General features: G+C 34.3%; 1 protein-coding gene across 8 annotated transcripts in view; it reads left to right on the top strand.

Annotated features, from left to right (window-relative positions):
• Positions 1 to 27,322, top strand: part of SCAF11 (SR-related CTD associated factor 11) — a 67,376-nt gene that overhangs the window by 22,834 nt on the left and 17,220 nt on the right. For 3 of the 8 annotated variants that reach the window (XM_023643431.2, XM_023643429.2, XM_023643430.2), the window contains exons 3-6: positions 2,575 to 2,732; positions 12,878 to 12,955; positions 16,219 to 16,319; positions 18,346 to 18,407. In XM_023643431.2, the coding sequence (XP_023499199.1) occupies positions 2,575 to 2,732; positions 12,878 to 12,955; positions 16,219 to 16,319; positions 18,346 to 18,407 (399 nt within the window). Of the gene's footprint in view, positions 1 to 2,574; positions 2,733 to 8,631; positions 8,801 to 12,877; positions 12,956 to 16,218; positions 16,320 to 18,345; positions 18,408 to 18,938; positions 19,082 to 27,322 lie in introns of those variants that run through there. The other 5 variants (XM_070270161.1, XM_070270162.1, XM_070270163.1 and 2 more) reach the window with 4 other exon arrangements.

The raw sequence follows: 27,322 nt of genomic DNA, 5'->3' as shown, positions 1-27,322 counted from the left end.
CACTGTTCATTTGTATACATTTCAAAATACACAAGTTTTTTGTTTTTACTTCTTTTGTTCTTAAATTCTGAAATAAGCTGTCTGAATAAGAAATGCAAACTTTTTTTTTCCTCCTCCTATTTTGTTTTCAACTAATCAAAGTTTTTGGTTTGTTGAGCTCTTTTCCTTTTCTTCTTAAATTTTGCTCCCTACTTGTTAAGGAATTCAGAATTATGTACTTTTTCTGTTTTTGTTGTTGTTGTCTTATTTCTTAAAAATAGCATTGATATTTTCCTCTGCTTCTAAAGTTAATATTTTAATCTTCACTGTCAACAGAAGAACCTTAGAACACTTTAACTCTGATCATCCTACTCTTGATTTATAGGTTATAGTCACCCATCATTTTAATTGATTCTTTTTTTCCCAAACACCAAACTTAGAAGACATTTTGTACAGACAGTATTTTTAGAAGGTTTCTGTCTTCATTTCTTTTTTTCTTCCTGAAAAAAACTTTAAAAAGTTTCTCTAGTGAGAGTCTATTGGTGATAAACTCTGTTTTTATATTTATTTTTATCCTCTTCAAACTATTCAAAGATAGATACACAATTCTGAATTGATACATTTCCTTTTCTTTTTCTCTTAGCACTTTGAAGATACTATTTAGCCATTTTCTGGTTTCTTGCTGTCAAGAAATCTCTTTCAGCCTAATTGTCATTCCCTTGTAGATCTGTCTTTTCCCTCTTTTGGCTTTTAAGAGCTTGTTTTCATCTTTGATGTTATACAGTTTGCTACATTGTTTCTAGGTATGGATTATTTTCATTTCTCCTGTTTAGCATACACTTTATGTGTCCTTTATCTGTTGGATCATATTTGTTTGTTTGTTTGTTTTGTCGTGTCCTAGCCATTACTGCTTTTACTGTTACCTCTCCTTTATTCTGTTCTTCTGGACTTCAATTAGTATGTTAGACTTTGTTCTGACTTCATTTCCCAACCTCTCTTTCACAGGTTACGTCTCCTTGTCTGTCTCTCTCAGTCTAGGTATTTTCCTCAAATCTCTCTTCCAATTCACAGATAGTCTTTTCTTCTGGGTCTAATCTGCTCTTTAATCATTCTACGTAGTATTTGAAAATTATACTTGAAACCAGTGGTATCTAAATAAATTTATAATAAATATATAAAAATAAAAAATAAGTAAATCTAAATAGATTCTTGTTACTGCTGATTCTTACTCAAGGTAACTTATTTTCTTAGGTTTGGTGATGTTTAATTATGAGCTCATATTTGATAAATTTAATCTGAAATCCTGAGGGTCTAAATTAAGGATGCTTTCTCCCAAAGGATTTGTGTTTGCTTTTTCCTGAACCCATGCTAGGACCACATTAGCCCCGTTTGAGGGTCTTGGTTTAAAATTGGAATCTCTCAGGATCTGTTTCCCTACGTAGGTTGGTCCTAAGGGTTAGTCTCCAGATCTGAACACTAGTATGGACTATTTGCTTCCAGGACAATCTCAGCTTTTCCATTTTCTTGGTGTATGCTGTTCACATTTCAGCTGACCATTTCTTTGTTTTTGTTTTATTTTATGTTGAATCTTGCAGTTTCTCTTACTTACTTTTAAGCCTGCAATGCATACTTTTGTATGTTGGTTATGTTGCTGATGGGCATTTAAATTAGTACAAACTCCAGTGGGTATAATCTGGCAGTATCTGTTCAGATTACAAATGTACGTACACGTTGATCTAACAATTTCATTTTTAGGAATTTATCCTGTAAATGTACTATTAAAAATGTGAAATGACAAGGTTTTTATTGCAGCATTGTTTGTAATAGCCAAAGATTGAAAACAAGTGAATGTCCATCAATAGGTTGAAACAAAAAAAATACAGACTAGTGTGTATGGTGTTCTAGCATTTGTGTGAAGAAGGAGTTTTGAAAGAATATGTATTAAGATTTGCTTGTCTTTGCATTAAAAAAAATCTTTGGGGGGCCAGCCCAGTGGCGCAGTGGTTGAGTTCGCATGTTCTGCTTGGGTGGCCAGGGGTTCGCCAGTTCGGATCCCGGCTGTGGACCTACGCACCACTTGTCAAGCCATGCTGTGGCAGGTGTCCCACATATAAAGTAGAGGAAGATGGGCACAGATGTTAGCTCAGGGCCAGTCTTCCTCAGCATAAAGGGGAGGATTGGCAGCGGATGTTAGCTCAGGGCTAATCTTCCTCAAAAAAAAAAGAAAATCTTGGAAGAACACAGAAGAAACTAAACAGTTGCTACTTGTTGTGTTGGGCACAACTGGATGAATGGGGTAGATGTGAGTGGGAGATTTGTCACTATAACTTTTTTTACTTTTAAATTTTTGAAGCATGTGACTATTCTTTTAAAATTAAATTCATGAAGAAATTTTTTCCCTCTCCCATTAAAAAATATAAATTAGTAAATGTTGGGAACATTGTGCTCAAGCAGTATGTTTGTTATAATGTATCTAAGATCTAATTACTTTGTAGTAGGAGGGTATTTTAGAGTATCTACTCCATGATACTGCCACAAACATGAGTCATTTGGTCTGGAGAACTTGAAAGCATATATGACTGCTTTGCTTTATAGGTGAAGAAAACAAAGATAATACTGCTACCACTGGTCTGTTGTACAGCGAAGCTGACAGATGTCCAATATGTCTTAATTGCCTATTAGAGAAGGAAGTTGGTTTTCCAGAAAGCTGTAATCATGTCTTCTGCATGACCTGTATTCTTAAATGGGCAGAGGTGAGTCTGAGAATAAGTATTTAATATTATCGTACTTTAATTCCCCAGCATGATTTCATTCCACCTAGTCTAAAGAGTTGATACTGCCTTTCATAAATTATTTCACAGAAACGTGTTTTCCCCTTGCTTTAGACAAATTTCTCTGTATTATTCAAATTCTGTCAGTATATTTCCTTCTAATTTTCTTTTATTCATCTTTCTATTCTTTTATAGTTAAAAAATTTTAGATGCATACCTTTTTAAAAAACAAAAACCTTAACCTTTATAGGAATAACAGATTAAGTATTTTTTCTAGTAGAAATGCAGTAATTCATCTTCAATGTACTTCTCCCCCTTGGGATATCTGTTCACTACTATTAATAACACCTTCTTTCTGCTTTGTGTTTTATATTTTTCAGGTAATTTTTACATAGGTTATTTGATTTCTTCTTTATGTCAGCCTTGTGGGATAATCAGAGCAGATGTAATAGTATCGTTTCGTTTTACAGATGAGGAAACTTGGATTTCGTGTTCTGTGACTTGGTCCCAAGGTCTCTTAGCTTAAGAGGCAGAATTGAATTTAGAACAGTATTTTCTAACTCCTGTTTTTAATTCAGTGTGAACTAATTTCAGAGTCTGAGTTAGAGATTATTACTGAGGTTCCTCATACATAGTAAATGGTTAAGAGACAGGACATTTTTGACTTTTAATGTATTATGTTGATTCAATTCGGGCCAAGTAAATCATGGTACTGGTACATTGAATATTCATTATAAAGCCCCATTGTTATGAATTGTGCAGTAAAAATTTGTTGTTTGTCATATTAATCATGCTGTATTTTCTGAGTTAGTAGTTTGTCAATGTGTAAAAATTAGTGAAGGAGATAAATCCCAAAAATATTTTTAATATTAGCTGCATTCAAATTGTTTGTCCATGAGCACATTGGAATTAATTGCTTATTACATAATTGGGGTTTTCAAAGTTCTTTGTGTTTTTTTGGGGTTTTTTTTTGTTTTCTTTTTAAAGATTGGCACCTAGGCTAACAACTGTTGCCAATCTTCCTTTTTTTTTTTGAAGGATTGGCACCTGAGCTAACAACTGTTGCCAATCTTCCTTTTTTTTTTTTTTCCTGCTTCATTTCCCAAACCCCCCCAGTACATAGCTGTATGTCCTAGTTGCAGGTCCTTCTAGTTGTGGGATGTGAGACGCTGCCTCAACGTGGCCTGACGAGTGGTGCCATGTCCGCACCCAGGATCCAAACCCTGGGCCGCCGCAGTGGAGCGTGCGAACTTAACCACTCGGCCACGGAGCCAGCCCCCAGAGTTCTTTGTTTTACTTATATTTTCGTTAACAGTGTGGAAAGAAGGAGATAACTGTATACAAACTCTGTGGCTGAGTTCTGGGAAGAGAAAAAAAAAATTTGTAATACCAGTCAAATTCATAATTGTATACTTGGAAACAGTTCTAATTAGCTTAACACCTAGAGTGGTCTTTGGCAAGAAGGGACTAAGGATAGCTGAAAATTTATTTTGAGGAGATAGCTTTTTGAGTTTAATATAATTGTAAATTTCTATGTGTTTGCAGTAGCATTAACTAGTGAAATAAGAATGCATAATTTTTTCTGCCACCCAACTAAAGATTTCGTCTGTGTTGAATTTAGTGCACGTTCATTTGCTTTGTGATTAAATATTTTAAAAGTAGAGGAGATTTTGCTTTCGGTAGAGAAGCAGTATTACTGGTTGGGTAGAAAGTTTCAATTCAGTGCTTTTCATAAGATTGCATTCAGTGACCACATTGTGAGGTTCAACGACATAATTTGAATATGTATTTTTCTCTATGAAAATTGGAATGTATAAAATAGATATCATTCTCCATCCTTCCTTACACTCTCCATGCATCTTTCACACAACCATAAGCTTTAACATGGTGTACGTGTTCCGGGTTTCTCTAGGATATGTATCTACAAGTGAAACTACTAGGTTGTACACTATGCACATATTCATCTCTATTAGACAGTGTTAAATTTATCTATGTTTTTAACTCTTGTTGAATATTTTTAAGTTGAAAATACTTAACATAATCATGTTGCAGTCAACACCTTTCTTGCATGTAATATTTTCCTTCTTTTGTGTTAACTCCTTTGGATAACAAACATTTTGTTGAAGATTGCCTTTAAAACAAAGTACATACTTACCTGCTATACCTACCGTAAATTGTGGTGGGTGGAGCGGGGAGTTGTGGTATTGTTTAAACAAAATAGTTAACCTTGAAAGTGGAGAGTAAGCAGAGAATATTCTGAATTATTTCATTGTTGCTAATGGGGATGGCAGCCATCAGTTAAATAAACCGTTGAGCAGTAACAAGAACACAGTCTACTAATAAATTGTTCATTATAAATAGTAAGTGAATACTTGTTAACAAAATCACATAGGCCTTGAACTAAATTTTCAGTTTGAGTCTTTTTATTGGTATGATAAAAATTAGATGTGTTTTGAATTATATATTTGCTTTGAAAAATAGAACCAGATTTCAGATTCACTAGTGGTTTTTTTTTCATGGCCATTAGTTATTAAGGTCTCTCCTCGCATTTTCCTTTCACAGTCCCTTTCTGTTTTTAAAGAGAGACATGTAGTTTACTTTGGATTTCAGAATTAGCAGTAAGTGTCTGTATTCAGTCTCCTAACTGGCCCCAGGCCCCATGCTAAAGCTTTCTTACATATTCTTTCATTCAAATCACTATGGTAATGTTTATTTGATATTCAAGGCAGGAATTTGAACTCTAATTTGTTTCCAAATACCTCAAGGGATAGCTTGAAATTAAAGTAATTTTTAAAAAGTGGTCCATAGTTTAAAATTTTACAGGCCTGGCCCGGTACTGTAGTGGTTAAATTCGGTGTGCTCTGCTTTGGCAGCCTGGGTTCACAGGTTTGGATCCTGGCTGTGGACCTACACCACTAGTCGGCTATACTGTGGCAGCAACCCACATATAAACTGAAGGAAGATTGGCGCAGATGTTAGCTCAGGGCTAATCTTCCTCAAGCAAAAAACAGAGAGAGATTGGCAACAGATGTTAGCTCAGGGCTAATCTTCTCAGCAAAAAAAAAAAAAAAAAAAAATTGCTAATGTTCACTTCTAGTACAAAGGTAGAAATCAAAGTGAGATTTACAGTCGTTGGAAATCTACATAATAAGAAAATAGTACAAAATGTATTCAGGATCATCTTCCTAGTCTTATGTGTGTTTCAGAAATTCACCTGAGCTATCTGAGATTTTTACTCCAGGTTCAGTGAAATATGATTCAGAGTAGATGTCAAGAACCAAAAAGGAGGACTCATTTATTTACTTTCGTCTTAATATTTTAGGCATTGAAGAAATTCTGCTCTTTAAGAAACAAGTAAAATTAAGGTATATAGTTGTCTAGTATATTTATTTTGGAGACATTCCTGAAATTTTTCATGCTCTTAAAATATCTATATCCAAAGTCAAAGTTAGTTTCAATCTCTTCAAGCTCTAAAATTTTTGTTCTCTGGTTATTTAAAACAAAAGCCATGTCAGGACTTTAGATTGACTAAGTAATTGAACTTAGTCTCTAGATATTTTATAGAATCCACTTTACTTAGGGCAAAAAGATTCAGGATAATGGAAGCTGTCGTGGCCTTCATGGCCCGTGGTGTAACTGCCTACCCTTGGGGACACTAGAACAAATTGAGACTAAGCATGTCCACTATGACTATGTTTAGTTTCAAGGAACTTATAGATGGTAAGCCTGTTGGTTTATGAAATTATAATGATTATATAGAAATAAGATATTCGACTAAACAAAGACACAGTAATTGACACTTAAGGAAAGTTGAGATTTTTGTTAATTTAAAATAGTATTAGAGCTGAGAATCCAAAACTAAAGAAGGCCTTTGAACTGAGGACATATGTATAGAGCCAAACACTAAAGTTTACCAGCCACTCAAAGTTATTTATTTTACCTATACTGTGAGCAAAAACACAGTCTAAACATATTGAGAGTTTTTAATTTGCACGTAAGTTTAACCTAGATCATCTGAGTTTGCACATTTTAAAGTTGAAGGTAATTCGTAAGGTGAAGGCTAGAGAAGTCTTGACACATGGCTGTAGTCGCAACAGCTGATCGTAATTATGATTCCCTGTAGGTAATAAGATACACCCCCCCATACATAACACTAGTTAAAAAGGTAGGATTTATAATTTGGCAGGTTGCCAAGAAGTGGTTAAAATTTTGACCCTTAAAAGGTTAGTTTGAGGACTTGGAAGCATTTTATACTTGAAGCATTTAAGAGTTTTTTACTCTATTTAAAGGGTCAGGCAATATATGTGATTAGGAGTTTCTTCATATCCTCCAGGGTTCTTTTATCTTTGAAGTAATATAAAGTATTTCCCTTATCTTTTAATAATTTTTAAAGATGTGATTAGCTTTCCTAGTATAAGCAAATTATCCTCCCTCCACTTATTTATGTCAGTCCTCCATTTCATATCAAATGCTTATAGCTGCAGTTTGAGAAAGTAAGATTAACGAAATCAAAATTGGGCAGTTGGCAAAGGTATATTTCTCTCATGAGCCTAGAAATACAGAGAGTCTTACTAATGGTGGCATACAGTTCTTAAAGAAGTCAGCAACAGTGTTCAATGCAGACAGGTGAGGAGTGTATTTATGAATTAACAATACATATCAAAAAATCAAAATATGACTAATTGACTTATATCTTGACTACTAATGTGGTTTATATACAGATGTTCCTTGAGTAGAGATTCTGGTGATTAGACTGCTTTTCAATACCATAAGCCAAGCTTTATTGTCTGGCTTTTTTCAATCAGTTTTTCCTAAAATTTTTATTTTTCTTTATTCCTGAACTAAACCAAACCTCTCGGTTATGTACTTCTCTGGAACAGTAATTTAAACATATCTGTGGAGCACTATTATTAGTCCTTATCTTTATAATTTATAAAGCATTGTTAAATACATTATTTCATTTAATTATTACAACATGTGCAATACGTGATTCAGGGCTGTCTGTCTTTATGCTGAAAGTGGGTTCGACAGCTTGCTAGTTCTGACTCCTCCAGAACTTGAGTTTGTGACTAACTGTTCCAAATCCTCTCTTGTTTTCACCCTGTGGATTAATCCTTTGATAAAACCTTTGGTACAGCAAAGAATATTTTTACATTATGAAGACTCATTACCTAAAGTATGTATGTAATAGATTTTCACTTAATGTTCTATTTTTACCAGTTGAGCAAATTAATGTGTTTCTGTATAGCCCAGTTTTAGATGTCAGGATTTGTAAAATGATTTATGCAGGTAGTTTACGGAAATTTTTTTATATATATTAGAAAAAGAAAGTCTTAAATGTCACAAGAAATTAAGATTAAAGGTACTTCTACTCATCTATTGTGATGTATCTTTGAGAAGATGAAGTGTTCTTTTTGAGTACTTAGATAAGATACTTCCTTGGTGTTAATTTTGTCTCTGATAGCCATTTGTCCTTTAGGAATATATTCCTAAAAGCTGTTATAAAGAACCACAGTTTCACTAACATGGATTGACAAGGACTGTCTTGAAAGAACTGGTTAAATTTGATAGGGAACATGTAGGCTGACTACAGGTGAGCACTTTCTTTGGAGGTCCAGGCTAGGTATCTTGGAACCATCAATGAGAAAGGATAGGTCCTGGTGATTAGCTTTAAAATAAGCATCAACCTCTGTTGGTATGCATTCCTAAATCATCTTTATTTGATTCTGAACTGCAGTTTTATATACAGTGTGCTCTATTTGTTAGTAGGAGAGAGAGATGTTTTAAAGATTCCCCTGCACAGACAGACCTACCTATAAGCATAGTTACTGAGATTTAGTCTTTAAGCACTTACCTTTAACACTTGCTTCTCTCTCTCTAGGAGGGACTATCTGTAGGCAGCCTTTGTGATTGAGGATAGAGCAGCAGCAGGAAGCAAGAAATATTAGAAATCAAGAATCCTGAATTCCCAGATAAGAAAGGTTTCCTGTTCTTACATTTAAATATGGGTTTGTCTGAGCTGGGAATTTGCAACGCGTCAAAATACTAGGGTATGTTTTACTGAAATCATTAGGAAGATTATTTTTTTATATCAAAATTGCCTCTTTATCTCATATAATCTTAGTAGAGAGCATTCACAGTAAAAGGTATGCTCTGTTTTTTAATAGATACGTATTACATTGTAAAGCAGTGATCAAATTCTGTTAATTTTAAAGCTGTATCACAAAGTCACATGATATTGGACTACTTTGATTATGAAACTAATTAAATTAGATAATTAAAAAGTTATTGAAATGAAAGTCATTGATTTAAATAGGGGAGTAATTGAAGGGTATTTTGTTGTATATGAGGACTCAAAATGATCAGTCATCAAGGGGCATTTGTTTTTGTTGTGTATGAGGAAAACAGAAAATGTGGGATAATTTTCTTCAAAACTAAAATCACGCTTTTAAGCAGAATAAGTATTTAGTTAAAAAGTTTCTGGGCCATGCCTGGTGTCATAGTGGTTAAGTTCAGCACGCTTCACTTCACTGGCTTGGGTTGGGTTCCCTGGGCATAGACCTACACCGCTCTGTTAGCAACCACGCTGTGCTGGTGGCCCACATACTAAAAAATAGGGGACGATTGGCATGAATGTTAGCTCAGGGTTAATCTTCCTCAGCAAAAAGAAATTTTTTAATTTTTCTACACTAGTTTTAAGTGTGAATTTTTAAAACCACACAACTTAAAAACTAGTTATTTTAGTGATACAGACTCTGAAAACTAACATCAAAATACCTTTGAGATTTTCTGAATGGCTATCTGCTTGATATAAGGGTGTGGTACCCTTGAGAATGCCTTAAAATTAGGCCAATGCAAACCGTTTTTTAAAACCTATTTGTAAAGCTTTTCTATTCAAGCTATTTGATCACATTGTGTGTGATTTTATGCTTTAGTACCTATTAATGATGGTGTCTTTGAACTTTGTCATGTGTTAAAAGTAAGCCTTACACTTTTCTTACAGTATGCATTAATTAAAAAATTAAAGATCCACTTAATTTTTAAAAATCTCTTGATTTTTTTCATTAAATTCTTCTTTAGTCGTTCTTAATTTATTGAAGTATGCTGTGAAGACTCAGGATAAGTGAATTTCATTTGTTTCCCATTTGAAATGCTTGCTAAACTGTTTTAAGGTCAGAAATGGATATTATCATTTCTCAGTCACCATAGCAAAGATATTTTGTCTACTGTAGGTAGCTTGTTTTATGATCTGTGCTTTCCTTAATTGGGGAGGATAACTTGGTTTTAAAAACTATTTCTGATGGCTGAGCCTGAGCCAGAGAAAATCCATTAATGTATTTTCTAGTGCTAACTAGATTATCTTTAGGAAATGTAAGTATATACAGATTGTGATAATATATAGCAATGGTTTTCTGACTACTACTACTTTTTTCCTGTTTTTATAATAGCAGTGGAACCCTTTCTTCAAATGCAACCTTAAACAAATCTATAGCAGTTATGCTTAAGGGAAAAAAAACAAACAAAATCTTACTCAGGACCACATTATTTGAAACAGATCAAAATAGAATGGCTCAGGTTAAAACCCTGTCCATTTGAACATTGTAAAGGAAAGAGTGCCATTTAGCTCATGTCAACAGAGGAAATTTAATAAAGAAGAAAATGAGATTGTATAATTTGAGTTTTTGAAACATTCACTGCATCTGATAATAGAGTAAATTTCTTGAACACAGTGGCTTTCTTTGGATCTTAGTAAGTGTTACAAATTGAAATAGATGTAATAAAATGAAATACTTTAATTTCCATATATGTCATGAATTTTACAAATTCCAACAAAAAATCATTAAGAACTCATGTCTCTCACTTGTATGTATACATCATATTGTGGGTTATCTTTTTGTTAATGAACCAAGCTTTTTTATTGTTAGTGCAGTGAAGCTAGTTGGTATTTAGAAGACTTCATGTGCCACACACTCTTCTAAGATTAATTCCCATAAAAACTTTAGAGATAAGTTCTGTTATTATCCCCATTTTCACAGATAAGGTAACTGAGACTCAAAATGACTGTATAACTTGCTCAAGGTTGCACACAAGGAGAAGATAGGAAAGTAGACAGTAAATCTAGAGCCTGTACACATTTATCTTAGTCATTTTTAAAAGACGTTGAAGGAAACAAATTTTGATTTATTATTTTATCTTTTTATGAATATTTATCTAAGTTTTCCTTTAAAATAGAAATAAAAATGTATGTTGAAACTGGTAAAAATAGAAGTACTTCGAAGTTTTACATTTAAGTATTCTTTTGAATTACAGATGTGTTAATATAACCTCTGGTCTAAGAAATTTCAAACAATAAATGCTAATGTGGTAAACAGCAATCACATAGTTGCTGTGTTGAGTTCTTTGAGCTAGAATGACTATTTGCAATACATTATTATAAAGATGCGGACACCTTTGTCCTACTTATAATAAAGCTTCTTAAGGTCAAGTTTTCTGTAGGTAAAGTAATAGCACCCTAAATCCATAGTACTTGGGAATAAGCTGAGCTGGCTTCTACTACTCTGAACCAATTTAATATAGTAAGAGGTCACATTTCCTGATACAGGTATGGTGAAGCATTTTCTCAAGGCCTACTTACTTAACAGGAAAAGAAAAATCACTTTTTAGCAGAGAGTAAAAGTAGCTCATTTTATATTTTAGCTGCTCTCAAAGTGACTCATGAGCTTTGTGAAAATGTATTATATGATCAAGGGCCGTACACAGTCTGAGCTACCTGTACTTGTATAAGCGTATCTTGATATGTACCAAAGTCCAGAAAGGCAAAAATCACAACATTTTTTCACTAGGGAATATAAGATAATTTATCAAAATTCCGTTACTATCTTGTGGTCTTTTAGACTATTGCTATTAAATTATTAAAATCCTTTTTTTACTTTTATAACTGTAAGTATTAATAATATCACCTTTTGGTATTTTCTTCATTGGCTACAGAATCTTCTTTCCTACCCTAGTAGACAGTATGCTCCATTTTAAATTATTTAAATAGTGTAAATCCATTCACATATAAATATTTAATAGTATTATCAGAGAAAATCTTAATTATAGTTGATGCACATTAATTTTGAAAGTACAAGAAATATATTTATATCAAAATAAAGTTGATTGAGAATCACAGAGTGATTAAAGGACAATTTTCCTTAATCTATAAAGAATGCCTCCAATTCAATTTGAAAAAGACCAGCAATCTAATCTAAAAAGTTATGCAAAGGGCATGAATAGACATTGTAAAGAACAAGAACTTTGAATAGCCCTTAAAAATATGAAAATATGTTCAACCATACTCATATCAAAGGAAATGTAACTTAAAACTATTAGAGCATACCATGCTATTAAGAATGGAGCAGCTCTGAAATAGTAATATGAATCAATCTAAGGTGTATAAAAGAAAAACAAAATTCAGTTCAGCATGTGAATTAATTGTACATTAGAAAGGTACACATATGTGTGTATATGCATTGGATATCTCCAAAGTGATATATAAGAAACTACTTATGGAGAGGGCATCTAGGTGGCTGAGGAGAAGAGTGAAGGAATCCTTCATTTTCTTCATATCTTTAAAAATTTTTTTATTGCTGGTGTGACTGCCTTTTCAAAATAATTAATTTGGGGGAAAATATGAAGTCATAGTATATTGAAACCTGTAAGGGACCTGTCCAAGCCATTCCTTTTACAGCTGGTTTATAATTGCCCTGGTGCTTTAGATTGCAGCTATTGGTTTCAGCCCGGCTCTCATTTCATTATACCAGTAGTTCTCAACTGGGTGAGCAGGTCTTAATAGGTATTATCTTGATAACAGATCTCATCTCTCTTGTTCATTATAGTATTCCACTCATCTAGCATATAGCAGTTGCTCAATAAATGTTTGAATGAATTAAACAAATTTAAGGTACTTAGTACTTTGTGGCATGATACAGGTGGAAAGTATTTCATCTTTATCTTGGAAAGAAGAAAAAGTTATTTTTCTACCGTTTCCTGTTCTGGTGGAAAACTTATAAATGTGTTTGCTGTAGTTTAATTTTGATCTATCCAAGAAACATTTGTAAAGTTTTAATTTGTTAATTGTTTTTCAGACACTGGCTTCATGTCCTATTGACCGAAAACCTTTTCAGACAGTGTTTAAATTCAGTGCATTGGAAGGTTGTGTTAAGGTAAGGCTTAGATTTTATTTTGCAACATGAACTGTGTAAACTTACTGGAGACGATTTTGCTTCAATAGATTTCCAGTTTGAGTATATTTGTGAATTGTTCAGTAACGTTTAATATGTGATTATCATTCCTCCTCAGCCTAACAAGCCCAGTCTTTTCTATAAGAATACAGAAATTCTGAACCTTTTTTTCTTTGCCCCCTACAGAGGACATATCCATGGTGGTCACCTTATGATTTTCCATGAAATGTGTTAGATCTCTGATGCTCTAAAAGAAGTTTCACATTGTCTTAATTACAGGATATTTAAATTTTTAAAATATTTTTAGCATGAGGACTTCTGTATTTCAAAAACATTTGTTAATTGGATAGTACTTTGAATACAGTTTTCCATTGAAAAAAATGTTTGAAATGGAGTATTAGATGCAAAGACCAATGCCCACAAAAACTTAAGTCCAGAATAACTGAAAATTATGTTTTCATGAAAAACATTACAATGTTGAGAAGATTAAGCCAATGAAGTTAAATATAAAATGGTGTCTTTGCTCTTAAATGCTGTACTTGAAGGAGACTGAGTTTAATTGCAGAAGGATAAGGGGGTTTGTGGAGATCTTGAGAGGGACTTCTCACAGGGTCAGGGTTGGCATGGGGAGATGACTTTATTAAGTACAATTTTAATGTAATGCTTAACCCTAATCACTTCCATGAGATGCACATACACATAACTTCATTGATGCTACTTGTGATTATGAACCATGATTATGATTTGTATTCACATTTATTTTTGGCTTAAAAATAAAAGAAGGAAAAAAGAAGTAGGAACCTATTCCTGAATTAATGAGTAAAAGGCAAAAAGGATAGTCAGTAGTTAATCTGTGAGAAGGAGATTTCTTAAGATATCACTAACAAGTCACAAATGATATATAGCTAAAAATGAGAATAGTCAGTATGTACATACGTGATGCCATTGATGGGAAAAACAAACTGTTCCCAGGTAGCATTATAGGTCCACGACAGCTTGGTTGCTGTCTATGTGAGTAGGACAGGGTATGGAAGCAACATACAACTATTTAAGCATAGATGTTCTCAGTGTAGGTATTTATAATTTGTTTTGATATATTTTTACCAGATGAGTCTCCCTGACATAAAGTATAGATGAGGCCACAATTGGAATAAAATCACATGTGTAAAAATGATTTTGCTTGTTATAATTGTAACTGTGGACATTTATGCAAATTAGTATATATCTTGAAGAAAAGCTATAACATTATATAAATATGTGAAATTATAATCAAAATTAAAGCATGAGTTCTCTGAAAGACAACTGTTCTCTGTTTTTCCAGATCATGTATATATTATGTTGCTAAAATTTCATTAGCATGAACTAGCTTCCAAAGATATTTCCCTGTAAAATGTTGTTCTGTTGCTTGGAATAAAAATTTACATTTTATTTAATAGGGTGGTTTGTATTTTACTTAAATTAAAAGTTGGGTGTTTGGTGTTTCTAATTTTGTCAAACTTAAAAGGTATTTCTTATCATATATGACGTTATCCACATACTCTTAATATCATCCTTTGACCTTTAGTTCTTTTAAATTTTTACTTTTATTGTTCTTTTCTCTTTACAACTAAACTTCAATGAGACATCTATACTTGCTTACTCCCTTTTTTCAATTACCTTTCAACTCCCATTGAACATTTGCCTCTATCATTTTATGTTACTAAAACTGTCCTCACTAAGGTCCAGAGTAATCTTCTGACTGGCCAATCTCACGGTTTGTTTTCTGCATGTAATGCTGTTGACTATCCTTTGTTTCCTTTGGCTTCTAGGACATCCTTCTCTTATGGGTATGTATGTATTTACGTATGTACATATTTATGTACCTATGTAGGTATGTATGTGTGTATGTACTTATCTGACCTTTCCAATCTTCTTTGCCATGTCCTTGCCCCCCTTCCCTTTTCTTAAATCATTGGGGCTCCTCATGGGATCTTCCTTTCAATTCTTTGGTTATACTTTCTCCCTAAGTCTTCTCAACTACTTCAGTAACTTTAATCACTACCTACATTTCTATGTCTTATACAATTCTGTTAGTAGCCCAGATGTCTTTCCTTAGAACCAGACTTGTATTTTCAACCACTTATTGGACATCTCCATCTAGAATACCAAATAAATCTAACCATTAACAAATCCAGAACTCATCTGGGAGTTTTCCATTTTTTCTCTCTTCCTCATCTTTGCCTGTTCCTTCTGGGCAGTGTCTTAAATTTGTTCCTTCTCCATTCCTCTGCTGTTACCTCTTTGTAGGCCCCTATGCTGTCATCTAGTCTGCTTCTGCCAATAGAAGTATAGCAGAAGTCACTCTACAGTTTAAGATTTTTAGTAGCCACATTAAAAGAGTAAAAAGAAACAAATTTTTATATTTTATTTAATCCAGTATATCTAATGTATTATTTCAACATAGAATGTTTTTAAAGAATTATTATTGAGAGATTTCACCTTTTTTTGTCATTGTTCTAAGTCTTTGAAATCCAGTGTATATTTTAAATTTACAGTACATCTCAATTCAGACAAGCCACATTTCAAGTGCTCAGTAGCCACGTGTGGCTAGTGACTATTGTCTGACAATGTAGATCTGGACTATTGTAGGAACTTTCTTCTTCTGATTTCTTGGCTTTTATAGTCTCTCCTTAACTGATTCATTCTCCACATCATTGCCAAAGTTATCCTAAAAAATAAATTTGATCATCTCATTCACTTTAAAAACTCCATTTACTGTCTGATTCCTGTAGAGGCCCTTTACAATTGGTCCTGATACATCAGCTTCACATCCTACTAATCTTTTCTTTCCCATCTGCAGTGGCTTCTCACTGTTCCTTGTAGCTTTGTTCTTTCTTCCATTTAGAATATTTTTTTCTTAGACAAATTTCTCCTCGTTCTTTAAGACCAACTTATAAATCATTTACTCACAAAAGTCTTCTCTGATATCCTCAAAAAGAATTAATTTCTCAGTCCTACATGGGAACAAGGTCTCTGCTCATGTCTGTTATGAGCACTTAATCTGTTTATATATATGCCTGTCTCTTACTATTTTGTTTCCCCTGTGGTTTAGCATGCTTGAATGAATAAGCATATGTGTTTCGGCTACACTTTCATTCAGACAATTTTGTTTCTTTAAGTTTTTATCCTTTCAAGGGAGATTTGAATAGGTATCATTTGTGATGCTGGATTGTCACTCTAAATAGGTGATTTTGCTTTTCTCATAGGTTCAAGTAAAAAGACAGGTGAGAGGAACAAAAGACAAGAAAAATGAAAGCTCTTTTAAGAAACAACTCTCCTATCATGAAAATTCTAAAAGCTGTATGAGGTTAGTGGTGAACTTTAGAAGTGGAATACAAACGTGTAGAACCAGGAAATAGCTAGCGAAAAAAAAAAAAAAAAGAGTTCTCTTTTTGTTTTTAAGTTATGTGGGGCTTAAATGTATTTAATCACTTTTAAAGCACACGCTTAATATAAGAAAGGATCAGCTGAAATCTAAGAATATAATTTGAGCTCTATCTTTGACAAATTGTTTTTTTTTTTTTAGTTTTTTTCTATCTATTTTAGATCAGTATTTTTGTAAAATAAAAATGTTACAGCAGTGTAAAATTGCTATGAAATTTTCTGAATGCTTACTCCTTTTTGTACATTTCACAAACCAATAATGGATAAGCCCTGGTGCACAGACCACAATCTTGTGGCACTGCTCTAGTATTTGTGGACAAGAAGTAGAAAGTAACTAATGATAGAGCACAGCATTTGCCTGAGACAATTATTAATTGAAACTACTTAGTATCTTTCTCATTTTGCTTCTTTGTATCGTAGCAGGAACTTGCTACCTACTATAACAAATGTTTATGTTTTAAAAAATTTTTTAACATATTTGGATTTGTTTCTTTAACTGCTATTGTTAAAACAAAATTGCCTAGAAATACAGTGCTTAGTACTTGAGTATAATAGGTGTTTAACATATTTTTTTAACTAAATTGAGTTAGTAGTATACTGGAAATTAATTCATTATTAATACTTAAAATAACTTGTTCTAATATATTTAAAATTTAAGCCCATTTTAATCCGAAATATATTTAGAGCTGTCCAAAAGTTGTATTCTTAAGTCAGTATATTGTCAAATTCATAATTAAATCTATGATTCATAAGTACATTTAATCAGAATACTAATTTCTTAGGAGAGTAAATTTATTTAGTTACCAAAGGAGTTGACAGTAGTCCCTGAGATTTATTGAATCATGCCACAAATTTATAACACCCTAGATCTTTAGATCTTGACTATTGGAAAGTTAAAGACTACTTTGAGAATCTGAAGAAAGCTATAGACATCTTCTGCCAGAAAAACATGTCATAAAACATACGTACAGATAAAATTTTGTATATGAGTCTAAGGAATTCATAGAATACCCTCTCCAAAAGCCTGCCTATAGACCCAAGTTAATACCTGCATTAGAACAAATTTTATTTACGTTTCCTTTTAACTGTATGTGAGTCACCTTTGATTCTTGCGTTGATGTTTACATAGTAGATTAGCACACTTTTCCCAGGCGTTATGAAGAAATGCCTTTTGCTAGCTTCATTCTTGCTACAACTTCTATCACTGGCTGTGACAATGTCATGGATATGCTTTTTTGTGCTTTCTCAGAATTCCCTCAGTTCTCTTGGCTCTTGCTGAGAGCGTGGTGATCATCTCCTATAACAGGTCCATACGGTGGGTCTGATCCAGCTGAGGTAGTCCACATGCTTAACTGCTTTTTCTCAGGGATTTGTGCTAGGGAGATGGTATAGGGAAATAACAGATGCAAAATAATAATTTGCTTTTGCCCACCAAGTCAGACCCTTGATGATTTCTCCCAAGGTGGAAAATCTGTCAGCTAGTGGATATTTACAGTACATTCTTTGTGGAGTCTTTGGGATGTTTTTAGCATTCCTCCCATTCAGTCTTACTGCATATGCCTAGTCTCTCCAGCACTTAGATGATATCCATTCAGTGTTGCCTCTCCCTTCTAAAGCAGTAAAACTCTGACACCCCTCTCTTTCTCATAGCAAAGTCTTGTATACTTTGATACAAGAGTACTAATACCCAGATGATTATGAGCAGGTGTCTTAACTGACATACTTTCTACCAGTTCCAGGGAAAGGGATTGTGATGGTATGTTGTTTCTTGGTAGTAGACCTCTGTTGTAAGTCAGTGAAGTGGAGAGTGGCAGCTAGTCATGCTTTCTTTGCTAGAATTTAAAACTCAGTGCATAATAGATTTCATTTTGGTATGCAATGAATTAAAAATAAATGGGCAAAATGACAGTTTTCTCTTGATTATTTCACCTCTTTATTGATGTTTACAGGAAAAAAGTCCTAAGAGAAGATCTATTAAGTGCAAAACTTTATGACTTGAAGATGATACACAGTAAGTGACTTTTACTTGTGTTTTCTACCTGTTTGTGTTTCTTACTTTAATGCTTGTGCCACAGTTCTTATTTGAGTTGTACATAGAACTCTCCTGAGCTCTGTACATTGTGTTCAGCCATACATAAACTGCTTTCATGGAGTCATTTGTGTTGTTCCTTGCCCTTTTTATTTTTATTCTCAGCTTGGAGGGAGGGAAGAGGAGAGTGAGTGCGTGTGTGTGTGTGTTGGGAAAGGAAAAGAAGAGAGTGTTTTCCAATTACTGGGTGGTTAGCAACATACATTGTGGTCTTACTCTACTCATTAGTGCGAGAGTCCTTAGGGGAGAGGGGGTGAGGTACCTTGTGGGCCAGTAACTGTAAGTAGCAAGGGGAGTCTGTGACAGTGAGAAGTTAATTCACAGTTCCCAGAGGAAGTTGTAGTTTGCCCTCTAGCCACACTTCTAATTTGAAACTTTGTCTGGAAATAAAGCACCTCTTACATATTTATCTATCTGAGCAGTTAAATATTCCTGTCTTTTGTTCTTGTCTAGTGCATGGTTCTCTAAAACAAGAAAGCTTTGCAGCAGGGCCTGAGAAAAATGGCACTGTAGTGCTGTGTGACTCCTTCTTGGAGCTCAGGCTGTTTATTCTGTTCCAAAGAACGACTTACTATGAGCTGTTTGTAAGCAAGGAGGTGAGCATTTATAGGCTAGGTTACAATAAATTTCTGTTTATAGTTAAAAAGAATTAATGAATTCATTGTTCTTAAAAGTAAATGATAATAACTTCATTTTTTTATACATTAAGAATACTAAGTTTGGTGGTGGTTATTGATTTTTCTGGTTGAAATTAACATCTCTCAGGTTTATAGACCTTCAGATTTGCAGATTAAATGCTCTGCCTTAGATAATTTACTATTAAAGTGGAATTGCACTAAAAACACTTGAATGGTTAAACATTTTTCTTTTATTAAAGAACTTTAGATATCAAAACCTTTTTATTTTTCTATGTCATTGCTGTAGATTAGCATCCTGTTTTATGGATAGCCTTTGCTTGGTAACTCTAGGATCTGATATAAAATTTACTGCTGAGGAAAATTAAATGATGTTACAGATTTTCTTTAGATAATTTGGCCTGCTCTCACTGTGTTGGCCTGCTCTCACTATGTTAATTTTAGTTTTATGACTACTGTAATTTTCTTTAAGTATATATCTCCTGCCTGGACTTATTTTTAGAGAGAGAAGCATAGGCAAATCCTAAACCTATAGTGCTTCAGTGTAGTGAAGGCCATTTATAGGAATCTGTGACTCATTCGGATTTGAAAATTTGTTTCACTATTCAGAGTATGAAATACTAAATAAGTTTTTAGTGGACATCCTAAGCCATTTTATCATTGGAGAGCTCATTTTTAATTATAGTTCTTAAAAAAACCTATTCCTGCCAGAAGGTTAATATTGTCCAAGGCCTGTAACCTAATGCCATGTCTACTTAAGTTAATATACCTGAAGTCATTTGATTAGGATAGGCAGAAATACTCATTATACTTTATGAGTATGCTCTTGTTTATTTTGATACAAGAGTACTAATACCCAGATGATTATGAGCAAATGTCTTAACTGAGCAAGTCTGGCTTTATTTGAGGGGTACTAGGTACTTAATTCATTACCCATTTAGTTAGTTTTTCTATGATGTTGCTTTTTACTTGGGGAGTTTAAAACATCTAACATGGCCATCTTTTCTTCCTGCATTGAAATAGATTATGTACTTGATGAAATAACTTTAGTTAGCTTGTATTTAGGTATCACACATTTAATGAAAATTACTCAGGTTTAAATTCTAAGTTCATACTCAGTACATACTCACTATGAGATATTCATATGAGGAGAGTAAAAGGGAATTGAGATGAACTCATTCATTCAGCCAGCTGTGCCAGACACAGTTCTGAACTCTTAAGGGTATAGTAGTGCACAAAAGAGACAAAGTATTTGCTAAAAGAGAGTGTCTTCTATCGACAGTAAAAAGACAAATGTATAATATGACAGGTGGTGATAAGTGCTTTAAGGAAGAATAAAGCAGGGTAAAGGGATAAAGGGTGATACCATTGTGGAAGTGATATTTTACATAAGGGGTTGGGAAAAGCCTCTTGGATAAGGTTATATTTGTATAGCAATCTAAAAGAAGTAAGGGGATTAAGCCATGGACATATCTCAGGGAAAAGTATTCCAGGCAAGGGAACAGCAAGTGCAGAAGCCCTGAGACAGGAGCATTCTTGGTATGTTCGAGCAATAGTGTGGAGATCAGTATGACTAGAATGATTGAGTTATGATGTAGGTGGAAGAGGGAGAGTAAGACATTGGTGGGGAGGCCTGTGTGAGATGAGAAGCATTTTCAGGAATAACATAATCAGACGTATTATTGAACATCGCTCTTGCTGTTAAGGGGAGAATAGATCATAGGGGAGGGGAGGAGTCTCCGAGGAAGACTGAGAGACTACTTAGGTGGCTGTTTTCCAGGCTACAGATTGTCGTGGCCTGGGACAAGAGGATGTTAGTGGAGGTGGTGAAAGTGGTTTAATTCTGTATGTATTGTGTTTCAAAGGTGTAATTAACTGGATTTGCTGATGGATTGAATGTGGAGTACAAGGAAGAGGGAAGTAAAAGTTAACTCTAAGGTCTTGGCCTGAGCATCTGTTAAAATGCAGTTGCCAATTACTGACCTAGGGAAGGTTGGTAGGAGAATGTTTGGGAGGGTATAATCAGGAATTCTCTTTTGGACATATAAGATGCCTATGCTACAACCAAGTAGAGATGTTCTGAAGAAATATGGATGTTTGCATGCCATATACAGATAAGATGTATTCAACTTCAAATTATTTTAGTGATGATTGCTTCACGTTGATATGTGTATTTGTGCTTGGCTCTAGGTTAAATTGATGATTTCTTCCAGTTGTCATTTCTTTCCCCACTCTTAAGTTCAGGCAAAAATGTTTAAGACCATGTCAGAAATAAGACTGGAAAGGAAGGTTGAGGTCATCATAGAGAGTTTTGTTTGTTTGTTTGTTTTGAGGAAGACTAGCCCTCAGCTAACATCTGCCAATCCTCCTCTTTTTGCTGAGGAAGACTGGCCCTGAGCTACCATCCGTGCCCATCTTCCTCTACTTTATATGTGGGACGCCTACCACAGCATGGCTTGAGAAGCGGTGCCATGTCCGCACCTGGGATCTGAACTGGTGAACCCCAGGCTGCCGAAGCAGAACGTGTGAACTTAACCGCTTCGCTACCGGGCCGGCCACATCATCATAGAGAGTTTTGACCAATAAAGCTAAAATTTCTGGATATTATCTTATAGGGAGTAATGTTATGCAAGTAGTAGCTACCATTAAAGCTTTTTTTCAGTGGGATACAATGTGGTGAAACCATTTTTGGAAAACTAACTTCGTAAAGGTATTCCAAAAAGATGGAAAACCAAATAGCTGTCAGAAAATTTCTAATGTTGTCTCTGTTTTCTGAAGTTGTGTTTCTTTTTGTCTTTATAACTCATTTAGCACACCCCTTATTTGATCAATTCTGAAAATCCATTTTTTTTCACATTCTGACATCTCTGAAATGGGATTCTGTCTATCACTTGCCCTGTATGATCACACTTGGCCAAGCAGCAGTGGTTGTTACTGCCTGCGAATGTATGAACATACAAAGTGTTAATCATTAAATTTGAAGAATGGATAGCAGAAGGTTGGAAGAAAGTCCATAGATAATTGTGGACTAGACGCCTAATTGAGAGTGGGAGAATTGGGGGGAATCAATCAGACGTGTGTGCCATCATTCCCAAAAGAGTCAAAGTTGGCCAGTTCTACATGCTTAATTGCAAAGCCAGTATAAGAGTACAGCGCCAATGATTTAGTTCTTTGATGGATTTCCTGAAGAAATCACCACTGTTCTTGATAGCACAAAGATGATATTATGTGAAAAATGGTCATTGACAAATTAAAGAGTTGAAGAGTAATTAGAAAAAGAAGTTTTATGAATACCTTAATCAATTTACTATACCTATATATTCGTTTTTATTTATGATTTGATTTAAAAACAGGAAAAGAACTATGTCTAGATCTGTATTAGTTTCCTATATAGAAACTATGTTAGTTTCCTGTAACAAATTAACCACAAACTTAGTGGCTTAAACAACAGAAACTTGTTTTTTTCACAGTCCGAGGGTTAGAAGTCTGAAGTCAAGGTCTCTGTAGACCCATGCTCCTCTAAGGCTCTAAGGAAGAGTTCTTCCTTGCCTCTCCCTAACTTCTGGTGGCTCCTGGCAATCTTTGACCTTCTTTGGCTTGTAGCTGCAGCCCTGAAATCTCTGCCTCTGTCTTCACATGGCAGCCTTTTTGTCTCCCTCTGTATCATATTCTGTATCTGATAAGGACACTCTCATTGGATTTAGTGCACACCCTAATCCAGTATGATCTCACATCAATCTTAATTGATCTGCCAAGACCCTATTTCTAAATGTCATATTCTGAGGTTCCAGGTGGACATGAATTTTGGGGGGGATACTTTCAACCCATGACAAGGTCAAAAAGAGCTCTTTCAGTCATTATAAAATAAAATTTCTAAATGATAGAAAACATTGTGACCCAACCAAGTGCCCAGATTGTGTTCTCTAAATACCATTTCCCAATAAAAGAACTAGGGCTTATTGAAATAAATGACTGATTCCAGGTTTGAGGTAGTAAATAAATAAGATGTGCCTAGAACGTTTTTTCTAAGAGAAAGCAAGGAAGCTTTCAAAGACTACTAGGATCATAACAAAAAGTCTCAGGAATCAACTTGATTGGGCTCCCTCTGGGCAAAAATGGGACAATTTGAGCATCAAGAAGGCTAATAATAACTACAGTTATTGAAACCTGTCAGATGTTTAAGTCCATGAGTTCATGATGCTACTTTATAAGTAGACAAATAGATAACCAAACTATTTAGTCTATTTTGGAGGATGCCAGAAAGTTAACTCGTTTTGAAAACGGATATATAAAAGGAAAGATCCAAGCATCTATCTTGCCTTTCCAAACTATACATCAGGATAATTGAACAGGTAATAAAGGAAAGGTAATTTTTTTAGAAGTATTTCAACAAATAATTGAAGATGAAATTATAATGGATTTGAGCAGTGATCAGCAGTGGCTGTTAGCATCACAAAAGGAGAGACAGACTTTAAACACCTCCTTATGGAAGTAAATAACAACAAATATGCAGTAATATGACCAACAAAAAACAAAACCCTGCATCTGATTAAGAAATCTAACTACTAATTTACAAGATAAACGGAGGCAGCGATGCATGTTAAGTGACCACAGGGAGATACAAGCAGCAAGATTTAAACCAAAGATAAATGACCTGATTTTTTCAGTCAAAACATTCCAAGGAGTTTAAAAGGGTTGAAGGGGAACCTGTAGATTAAAGGAGACAAAGAAACATTCAGCCAGTCACAATGTAGGGATCTTATTTGGATCCATATTCTAACATGTCACAAAAAGAAAGTAAAAAATACATAACTACATGGACAATTAGGGAAAATCGAACATTGGCTATTTGATATTAAGGAATTATTGGGGATTTTTTGTTTTTTTAACTTGTGATATTAAGGAATTTTTTTCCCCAAAAGAGCACTTATCTGTTAGAATTATACACTGAAGTATTTATGCATTAAATGATTTGATGTCCAGAATTTGTTTCAAAATGATCTTGAGAAGGTAGTAGATAAATTAACATTGGACGTGAATTAACATTTTAGAGGTTGGGTGGGTATAGAGGATTTCATTATGCTAGTCTCTCTACTTTTGTATTTGTTTGAAATTTTCTATAATTAAAAAAAAGTACCATGAGAATGTAATGGGCCATTTTCCCCCTATAGTGGTGGATAAAATAATTCAAGGTCTCACAGTTAACTTCAGTGAAATAAGTATATTGTCCTGCTTTGTGTTTTTTCTAATAAGATTTTAAGTTTCTTTGTGAGTAGTGATTGTGTTTTCTATATGGCATTTTCCAGGGTATCATACAAAGTGGTAATGATTATTAAGTATTTATTTGATTGCCCTTGGCTAGAACTACCTGATGATAAAAAGTAATTGGTTTATAGATGTAACAAACAGGAAACTGAGACCCAGAAAGCTTAAGTATGAGAATGATACCATCAATTTCAGGAGAGAAGTTTCCTCTAGTGAAGGAAGAAGAAAGAGATTAATGTAAAGTAGAACTGGCTAAATGTTTGCATTAGTTAAATCTGCTGTAGGTGTCATTTTTTGTACTTCATTAGTATTCAAAATCACTCATAGTTATAAACTTTAACACAGTTTTAAAAGGCTAAATATCTTGGCCAACATCACACAGCTAACAGTTGGAGCAGCCAGAATTTGATCCAGTCTTCTGACTCCATATCCTGTGCCTCTTCCCACTACAGAAAATACTAAAGTATGATATTGTTAATGTTACTCACTTTAAGCCTCTCACTGTATGGTTGTCTGCAACCTTTATAGCTTACATTACTGCCTTATTCTGATGGCTCTTGTTTGGATGTACTTTTGAGCTAAAACATAATTGTTAATGTAAAATTAACTATCATTTTGATAGCATAGTGTCTGTTCCCTTCTTAATCGACAAATTAACCTTGATTAATTTGCCTTACCTTTCAGAAATGTGATAGATATCAGTCTATTTTTTCAGGCTACAGTTGATAAACCATACCTATAGGAATAGGACCTTTAAGAGTTTTAACTTTCAATTTTCACATTCCTTATGAAATTTCTTAGATATTATTTATTAACAAACTGCCTCATTAGAAGACTAAGAGAACCTATAAATGTTACATGTAATTCTCTCAAAGTCATTACTGAACCTATCATGTGAGAGGGAAACAACCTTGGACCCTTAAATGTAGGCATTTGATGACTGAGCGAAGAACTAAGAGACAAAGATGAAGGTAGAGTTAGTAGGAAGTTGCACAAATTAAGTACGTCTTTATTTATTTACCCAGTTACACTGAATAGAAACCATGATGTCACTAAGGATAATTTAAATTTCTTTCTCTAAAAGAACTTTTTGAGAAGATATTGTCTCTGTCTTTACCTAGGATTGTTTGGCTGGATTTTAGAAGCAATTCAGTTTAGCTTCTTTAATTTCTTAGAGTTTTTTGAAGCAGAAAGGGGCTGTTCTTTGATAAACCTGTAGTTATTTATCTTTGTGTTATACACTTCTCAAACTAATGAATAGAGCATATGAAATTGTGAAATTCTTTTATCTGGATTAGAAATTATTAGTATAATATTAGTTAAAACTCCAGCAAACCTAATAGACAATTTTGTTGGAAATTGGACCACTTGGGTTTTGTATTGGTTTTTCCATTAAATCGTCTGTGACTCTAGTAAAATTATAAAAACTGTTTAATTTTATGTTTCTCCATTTAATGAAGATGGTGTTGCCTGACTAAAAGTATTATGAAAAGTTAGACAAACTACCTTTTGGCAAAGTTGTTAAGGAAATGTCGCTTTTTATTCTTCAGTCATGCTAGACAACTGAGTTGTCATACTGCCCTTTTTGTGTGTGTGTGTGCTGAGAAAGATTTGCCCTGAGCTAATGTCTGTTGCCAATCTTCCGCTCTTTGCTTGAGAAAGATTCACCCTAAGCTAACATCCATGCCAATCATCCTCTATTTTGTATGTGGGTCACCACCACAGCATGGCTGCCAAGGAATGATATAGGTCCATGCCCAGGAACCAAACCCAGGCCACCGAAGCAGAGTGTGCTGAACTTAACCACTAGGCCATGGGGCCGGCCCCATACTACTTTTTTTTATTTTAACCTCCTTATGTGCTTTGTTCTTGGAATAAACATTAATCTTTTATTTGTGCTAATAGTTTATAATTGATGTAGTCTATAAAAAGTATCTGTTTTTCAGGTATTTCTTAATGGAGTACTTCTTTACTTGCTGAATCTATTTAATTATGGCTTTATTAACTTTGGAATCAATTAATTGAACTTTAATTGGGTGCCTGCCAAGTACTGGACCCTAAGCTCACTACCTTTTTTGTACTGTTTTGTATTGTGGAAAAAGATGTTTCCATGAAATATGTTTTGGCATACACTGAATTCAAACAAATAACACAAGCTTCTTGTTAAGCATAGCAGATTGAGTACCTGTTTAATTCTTTAATCCCTCCCAAAACTCTACTAAAATAACAATAAAAGAATGTAAAGAAAAATTTAAAGCCACAAAGAGAAGAGACCTGGAGAGAAGGGACAGCAGATAAGAGATGTCCACGGGGCCCGCCCGGTGGCATAGCGGTTAAGTGCACACATTCCATTTCGGCAGGCCGGGATTCGCCGGTTCAAATCCCAGGTGCGGACATGGCACTGCTCAGCAAGCCTTGATGTGGTAAGCGTCCTACATATAAAGTAGAGGAAGATGGGCATGGATGTTAGCTTAGGGCCAGTCTTTCTCAACAAAAAGAGGAGAATTGGCAAAAGATGTTATTAGCTCAGGGCCAATCTTCCTCAAACAAAAAGAGATGTCCACAAAATAGTAGCTTGAAAGTGATTGTACAAGGTGAATAGTAAACTGTTTTAGCAGAAAGCTGGAATGTAAACCTTTCATGGGAAGAGGGGAGTTGAGAATCAAATCAGTGCTAAGTGAAACATCAAGCAGAGAAAGACAAATACCGTATGATTTCACTTACATGTGGAATCTGAAAACCAAAACAAGCAAATAAACAAAACAAAGCAGAATCAGACTCATAAATACAGGAAACAAACTGGTGGTTATCAGAGAGGGGGAGGGGTTGGGGGTGGGTGAAATAGGTGAAGGGGATAAGAGGTACAAACTTTCGGGGTATAGAGTGAACGAGTCAGGGGGATGTAATGTACAGTATATGGAATTTAGTCAGTAATAT

This window comes from Equus caballus, chromosome 6, assembly GCF_041296265.1.
Source record: "Equus caballus isolate H_3958 breed thoroughbred chromosome 6, TB-T2T, whole genome shotgun sequence".
Lineage (NCBI taxonomy): Eukaryota > Metazoa > Chordata > Mammalia > Perissodactyla > Equidae > Equus > Equus caballus.
This window is presented reverse-complemented; position numbering and strand designations above follow the sequence as displayed.